Below are 8,002 nucleotides of genomic sequence, written 5' to 3' on the forward strand. Positions count from 1 at the left end.
TATCATCATTCGTATAATGATTGATGAGTCATGATTTTATCCTCCAGTCTGTCACTCAATCGACTGGATGAATGCAAGGATGACCAGGTTAGATACAAGTTACGAGGAATCTGCAATCTTTCAAGATCGGACATAAGATATAATCGAAGAACTCCATTGCTGCTCTGGGTCAGAGGTTTTATTTGTCATCATTCGTATAGTGATTGTTCGTCACTTAATCGACTGGATAAGTGCAAGGATGACCAGGTTAGAATTTCAAGATTGGACATAAGTTATAGTCGAAGAACTCCATTGCTGCTCTGGGTCAGAGGTTTTATTTATCATCATTCGTATAATGATTGATGAGTCATGATTTTATCCTCCAGTCTGTCACTCAATCGACTGGATGAATGCAAGGATGACCAGGTTAGATACAAGTTACGAGGAATCTGCAATCTTTCAAGATCGGACATAAGATATAATCGAAGAACTCCATTGCTGCTCTGGGTCAGAGGTTTTATTTGTCATCATTCGTATAGTGATTGTTTGTCACTTTAATCGACTAGATGAGTGCAAGAATGACCAGGCTAGATACAAGTTACAACGAATCTGTAATCTTTCAAGATTGGACATAAGATGTAATCGAAGAAATCCAATGCTGCTCTTGGTCAGAGGTTTTATTGGTCATCAATTTTATAATGATTGATGAGTCGTGATTTTATTTTTAAGTGAAGCAGGTATAACTGAACAGTATGTAGACCTCGCATACAAAAAATAATGCTTTTAATTTACACTAATTTAATAAATCAATACCAAAATTTCCTTAAATAAGATTAGTAAGCAGGTAGATACTTAAATACTCACCTACTTAATTATAATCCAAATGTATCATTTTTTTAAATTTCAACCATGGAATTTTACAATTTGTCTAAAGAAACATCATTATCCCGATGACAATTATTTTTTCAATCATTCTTCAGGCAGGTACCTTAATATTGAAAAGCCCAGTCAAAGTTAGCCATCTAGTCAAAGTAAGGCTTGATTTAATAACAAGGTTTAAGAACAAAAGGAACGAACAGACAATTATAATATATTTGTTTTCTTTTTTAATAAAGGTCTAGAAGATTTTTTTCAATTTATATTTGTGTTTTAGGTTAATAATTATTGCTTATAATAATTTGTTAATTACTTTGTTGTTTTTATTCCGACTCTACCATGTTTGTGGTCATTCAAACTCAATAACATTGTAGATCATTAAATCAACGATCATCACCATGTAGTCAGCTTTTGGTAAAATTTCTGTATTTTGGTGTACAGTAAATACCATAGACTAAATTAGACTAGACACGGCATATTCATTTAAAAATAACCCCAACACAATTTTGGTTTGGTTCACGTGCACATTTATGAAAAGGCCCACGCACTGTGTCGCAATGCGAAATGGGCACTGTGCATTGCGTTTTACCTTTTGTTGGTCTTGAGTTTACTTATTTTGCTTCCCAGCTATGGTTGGGCAGGTTCATTTTTTCAATCACAAAAATAACCCAGTTCCAAATATTTAAATTTGAATTATGTCCATATTACAACACCTCTGACAACAAATTCTCCATGGTTTCGCTTACGAGTTTGAACGCTTGTACAAGGAGTTTAAACAGAGTTGGGTTGTTAAGTACATCTCCATATTTGTGACGTACGCTACGTGGCGTTATTTTTTAAATGAATTTAACTAGACAGGGCTAATCCAGTATAATACATCCATCAATGGTAAATACCCAATAAAGTTAATTTTTTTTGTAATTTGCAGGTATCAGACGGGGAGCAGTCGTGCCCCCGCGGCGGTACGGAGTCCGATTCGGACGGGGGCCCTGCAGCTCTGCTGGTTGAGGTGGAAGACGAAGAAGAAGAGACCGCATCCCCCCTGGTGGCGTGCATCCCTCGTCCGGCTCCACAGACCCCGGTTTACCGCTATGGACAGGCGCAGGAGAGGCACAGAGCTTGGTGAGTACCATAGAAGTAAGAATGTTGTAATAAACATAATCAATCAATTACACAGCCAGTCGATGGTATCTGGAGTCACCTCAAAAGGTTATTGGGGACGTTCTTCTGCTGTTTGAATATTTTTTTAATGTATAACCACACAAGAGTACTAACTGCTCCCAACTGTCTGGAGCCAGTGAAACTATGGCATCCCCAATTAGGGTATGTTGTGAGGCTGAACGTAGTAGAGAGGGAAAAGAGGTAGGTGGGGAAGTACCTGGAATTTCAGATCTGGTTACCAAATACGGCGAAAGCTATTTCAAGCAAAGTTTCAATTCTGAATGGTGTTCTTACACCAGGACGAAACTGTGAATATCTTCCACTCTGGAGCGTGCCGCAAATATACTATGAATAATTTGTTAAATTAGTGAAAAAACACAAATTAATCAAATGAAATTTTAAATTATTTGCTGTTTGAACCCGTGACCTCCAGTTTGCTAGTCGAGAGCCTCGCCCCTGGTCCACGGAGGCCATCTACATTCTATATATAAAATGAGTCCACACTAACACAAGAAAAATAAGAGATTTCTCAAATATATGTAGTTGCACTTTTATCAAAGTTTAACAATTCCGGTGCCAAAAAATCAGTTCCAACAAAGTACAAGACTACCAATCATTTCTAAATTGAACAGTTCATATTTTGAAAAATTTTATGACTAAATTGACGGAGAAAGTCTAAGGTATTATGCTCATGCAAATTTGCCAATTCTTATAATCCGATGTCTGTTTATTTCCAAAATACTCGCTCCCAATTGGATTTATTTATTTTATTTCATTTCCAGTGAAAACAACGACGGGAAACTATCCCCCATAGCCCATGCCGTGCCAGTTCCTCCACACCCCGGAACCGATCAGATCGTTGTGATGGTGGGTGCCGCATCCACTCTCCTGGAAGAGGAAGAGGCTCTTCAAAAGCTTGTTCAGGGACACAGAAACATATCCGAGAGGTGCGAAGATGTCACGCGACAGATCCACGAACTAAAAAGTAAATACACATCATGCACGTAATATATATTGTACCACGGTTCTACATTTATCAAATGTTTTCCACTGGCTGCGATCTATTGGCATTTGCCTCCAGTCCTGAATACTCCCTACCCTGCTCCGTGTTCAGTTCACCTCTTCCCCGGGCTGCCTCTGAATTGTTTCTACTAAGGCACATATAAAATTATGATTTTCGGTGTCCCGTCATCTGGAATTCGTTTTACTTGACCATCACATCACAGTCTTTGCTACTAAACGAATTTTAAGATTTTAAGATGGTTGTTATATAGGCTGTAGGCAATGTATTTTGGATCTCCCTGATCAATAGTATAAATTGTTTAATTTTTAGGCAAACTAGTAATTTAGCATTTTCTCCTCATTCTTATTTCATTTATTCTACATTTCTTTAACATCTACCCTGCACTGGTATAGGATACCGTAAGGCTTTCTGAAACGTTGGTTCAAGAAAGACGTGGAAGCGTAAAATGTTTCAACGCTAAAAATCCCGAAATTTTAACAAAATTAGCTATTTCGTTTGGTTGATTCACTCCAAATACCTACATAATTTTTCAAATTTCTACAGATTCTCCAAACAGATCAGTGGCCAGATTGTGCGAACTGGAAAGAAGGGTATCGCGTCTGGCTAAAGAAAAGGGAATAATTCAGGTATTTTAAGAATTTTTTTAAAAATTTCTATTGGTTTAAATAACGAATCAGGTGATTTCAGAATTTGATTATTATTTCTAGAATTCAGTCAGAGAACGAGCCAGTTCCTTCAACAACGCTGTAATTGCAATGAGACGAAACATCGATATTTTCAAAGCTAGATGTGAAGAATCATCGGATGCATTACTCGCTATTGCAGTCGATTTGATCGAAAAGGTATGTCTAATTTATTCAACAATATTGACACATCTTTGTAGTTTTATAAAAAGTTTGTGTCTTTTCCGAAGTGAAATTCGAAAAGTAATTGTGTGTTTCTTTTATTTACAGTTTGATGAATTCGGTAAGCAAAGCAACGGCAGAGTAAACAAAATCAGTGCTGGGAAAACTGACTGCGATGATTTTTCAAATGACTTGAGAAATATTCAGAGAAGTATTGAAAGTCTTCAAGCTGAATGCGAAAAATGTAACGTTAAAAGAAGAGATAGTAATATTTGTGTGTCGTACAAGGTTAAAAAACCCAAAGCTAAAGAACCCTCAGAGAAGAATAAAATTGAGATTGTAGTGAAAACTACTGCGCCGGAAGAAATACTACTCCTGAATGCACCTTCCGCTATTTCAAGTATACCTTGTGACGTAAGTATTCATGTTCCTAGTGAAAATGCAAAAGATGAAAAACCTGAAAAAATTATAAACGTTGAAAGCAAAAAATCAGACGAAGAGTCAGATGGGACATCAAAAGGCGCTAAAAAGAAAACGAAAGAAGTTGTTGAAAAAGGAGCTACAAATAGTGCAAAGCGAAAAGCTAAAGCGCGACAAAGGCTGGAAAAAGAAAAATCCCTTCAATCTGAAAGTGACTCTGGAGAAGAAGTAAGCACCGTTACAATTGAGTTTCCAAGACGAAGAAAACTCGTAAGAACTAGAAGAACGTCTGATACTCACGTGGCTTATCCTAGACAGAACAGTTTTGATAAACAATCTAATACCGACTCTGGAGAAAACAATATATTCGTCTTGAAGTTGAAATCAAATCCTCAGATAGACCATTCTGGAAATGAAAAAGAATATGCGATGGTGGAGAAAGATATTAAAAAAGCTGTGAAAAAGAGATCACTCGACAGCTCATTGTCCAAATTAAACAAGAGTTTAGATATAGATGAATCTGTTCAAATCCTTATATCTCCAGAACAATTCTCAATCGAAATTCCTGTAGATGGAATTGAGGTTCAAACTACAAACACAGTACCAGACATTTTTGTTAAAACTACAAGAAAGATATTTTCACCGGTGAGTAGGGATAGTAAAGGAAAACCAAAAGCTGTTATTGGATTCGATTTGGAAGAAATTGCCCACTCGATAGAAAAAAGAAGAGCAGATATGACGAACTGCGGTGATGATCACAATGAAGAAAATCTTCCCGATATAATTTTCAACAGTGAGGTTAAAAAAGCTGACATCGAAGCGGCTGAAGAAATTTCGGGCAAAACGTCCCTCAGTGATCTACCCACAGTATTGGAATCGAATGGGTTTAATAGATTTGATGAAAATAGAAGACAGTTTTCTATAACAAACAGCGAATCTTTGAGTAGCATCAGATCTCACACGCCATCTCCACTGGTTAGTAGGAAGTTTCCTACGCAAAACAGCTCTTCAAAGACTTTATTGAGTAGCAGAAATGCATCAGAGGAGTCAATATATCAATCGAAAGACGTGTTTCCAATCAGACGTGGTTCTGGCGAGAGATTTACAGGCTGCAAGGGAAGTCCCATTCTGTCCAGGTCCAGCACTTCAGGAAACTGTGCATCTTCATCTTTGCCCCCTTTACCAGCATCACCACCCTCTGTTCGAAGAGACAAAGCTAAGGATACGTCCCCATCTATTCGGATTATGATACAAAAGTACAATATGAGACTAAACGAAGAAGGTAGACTTTCTTTCATGGTTTATAATTATATATATTTCTTAGTTGGCAAAACTTAAAATTAACTTTCTTATGATTTTTTTCTAGCTGGTGATGCTAAACCTCCAACGCAAGGAGGTTCTAATACGCCACCTTGGCGATCACCTCGCTCTCAAGAACGATTCCCACACGATGTCCAAAGAGTACTTCACTCTTCCACTGTCAGGTTGGTTGAGTAAAAATAAAATATAACATACCTTTAATTATTAAATTCCTAGTTGAAAGCAATTGCATTTTGTGTTCCAATGTTTTTGTTTCCAGAAATAATCCATTCTTCAGTCGCGAAGTTCAGAAATCAGCAAGCGCGTCACAAATAATGAAAAAACCTACGCATTCCGAAAGTGAACAAAAACCTGCGAGAAAAGGAAGTCAAGGGTTATCTAAAGACAATATAAGTGACAGTTCAGAAATGACTCCACCAATGCCAAAGAAACTACTGAGAGGGATTTTGAAAAGTTCTAGTGCGGGATCTTTGAAAACCACATCACCAATTTGTCCACGAAAAGATTTCACTAAACACATCAATACAATAAGAGCTATTTCTGCTGCTGATGAAAAATCCATAAAACAAGATTACGATGAAAGCGGTACAATACCAACCACAGTTAATGAAGCAAATTCGAATGCAAGCAAGTCGAACGAAAACGAAATGCGAAAAAGGGAAGAAGGAATATTTAATAAGGCTCCGAATAATGGTAAGAATCGAGAAGATATTAAAAATATCAACGAAGAAAGGCATAGAGATGAGCGGGCGAATTTCGACCATAAGAAAGAGTTGTATTATAAGAGGAAGATTGATACAGAACTTTTAAAAAGGGCCATGTCCACTCCCTGCGCTCCGATGCAATTGATGGAAGTCGAAAAGGTTTCCATAAACCGCAGTGGAAGTCGAGCCATGAGATTGAAGAAAGCCAGGGATCAATTTTTGGCTTCAGATACGAAGGACGGAGAAGGAAACCCGATACGAAGAGATCGATCCACTTCTAGTAACGTTGACTTATTAGAAAACAGGTAGGAATCATTTTTCTGTTTAGTGCCAAGTCACAAACTTTTATACTTACCAAAATGTTTGCGTGAGTTTAGTTTTTAATTCGATTTTGATGTATTTTATTTCAGGCTCAGTCAAATCAGTTGTGGCAGCGAAACAAGCTACGAAGAAAATACATTGTCTGAAAATCAAAATGCAAGGGATCAAGATGGACTTCTGATGAAATCTGCATCGGTCGGCATGATTAATTTAGAACGAGAAGCTTACGACAAGTTCAACAGAGAGAAGGGATATGAGTCTTTACCCCGCAACCAATCCATACAAAATACTAAAGACCACGCATCAAAAAGCAGCAAATTTGGTTTATCTAATATTGCTTCAAAATTTAGAAAAGTTCGCATGCGTAAAGGGAAGCATAACAAAAACGTTGAAAAGAATGAAGAAATGGAGAAGTTGAATACAATTACAAGACTCTGTAGGCAAAGTTTGTTAGTTAATTTGCACAGTAATCCGAATCCGGAACCAAGCCCCGCTAGTATTCAAACATCGGGAGATAATGGCGGTTCGCAAACGAACATGTCGATAGTGTCGGCCGGTAGGACAGGGGGCGCGGTGGCGGTCGGTAATGTAGGTTTCTTCACAGCAGTTGATAAAGGAGTTTGTCGCAGCTCGTCGTTACCAGATGGCAGTAGTAGTAGTAACCAAGATGCCCCTTCGTGAATACAATAATTCTTATTGTGGTATGAAAACAATCAGAAACGTTTTATAATGCATAACCGTTTGCAAAGAATAATTACAGTTGAAATCATTTTGATTTCGAATGCGAATTCAAGCAACGTTATCGTAATAAACGGTTTTCGCTTCAAACGAAGAAATATCGTAGGGTTAATGCGGCTAATGCCAAAAGATCATAAAACATTGTAGTAGGTAGGTATAGTCGCAATTTTAAAGTTTGATTTTCTGTAACGTTTCATGTAAACCTGGAATAAAATCTGTTATTCCTGTAGAATTTTGACAAGCTTTTGCGTGAGTACCTATCTGGTAATTGAAAAAACTGGCCTTACCTAAGCTGTTTGTGCTAAAAAATTACTTTCCTGCGATCGGAGGACTTACAAAGTTTTTCCAGGTCATATTTTGTGACTCTATTTGCATATTCATCAACTTATGCACACCTCAAAACCTTTACCATTTACTTATATAAAATAATTCATCATTACCTTTTAAAAGCTAGCTACTTTGATGTCGGGTACCTACGGTGATTATGCGATTTACTTAAAAAGGATGGTTATTTTTAAAAAAAGTTAAAAGCTTGACAAAAGATTTCCCGATCAACTTTATAGTTTTGTGTCAATTAAATTTGAAGTCCATTTGAGTTCATACTACAGTACCAA

The 8,002-nt window shown here is 37.2% G+C and overlaps 1 protein-coding gene across 1 annotated transcript in view; it reads left to right on the forward strand.

Moving 5' to 3' along the window:
* Window positions 1-7,361, forward strand: part of LOC149417949 (uncharacterized) — a 68,969-nt gene extending 61,608 nt beyond the window's left edge. The window contains exons 10-17 of the mRNA XM_089639251.1: window positions 1,784-1,977; window positions 2,799-3,001; window positions 3,584-3,666; window positions 3,748-3,882; window positions 3,994-5,587; window positions 5,672-5,789; window positions 5,885-6,634; window positions 6,740-7,361. Coding sequence (XP_089495377.1) covers window positions 1,784-1,977; window positions 2,799-3,001; window positions 3,584-3,666; window positions 3,748-3,882; window positions 3,994-5,587; window positions 5,672-5,789; window positions 5,885-6,634; window positions 6,740-7,331 — 3,669 coding nt within the window. The 3' untranslated portion in view covers window positions 7,332-7,361. The remainder of the gene's footprint in view (window positions 1-1,783; window positions 1,978-2,798; window positions 3,002-3,583; window positions 3,667-3,747; window positions 3,883-3,993; window positions 5,588-5,671; window positions 5,790-5,884; window positions 6,635-6,739) is intronic.
* Window positions 7,362-8,002: the final 641 nt, after the last annotated feature.

The sequence above is a fragment of the Hesperophylax consimilis genome, chromosome 14 (assembly GCF_061612785.1).
Source record: "Hesperophylax consimilis isolate HC1 chromosome 14, BYU_Hcon_1.0, whole genome shotgun sequence".
NCBI classification, from domain to species: Eukaryota; Metazoa; Arthropoda; class Insecta; order Trichoptera; family Limnephilidae; genus Hesperophylax; species Hesperophylax consimilis.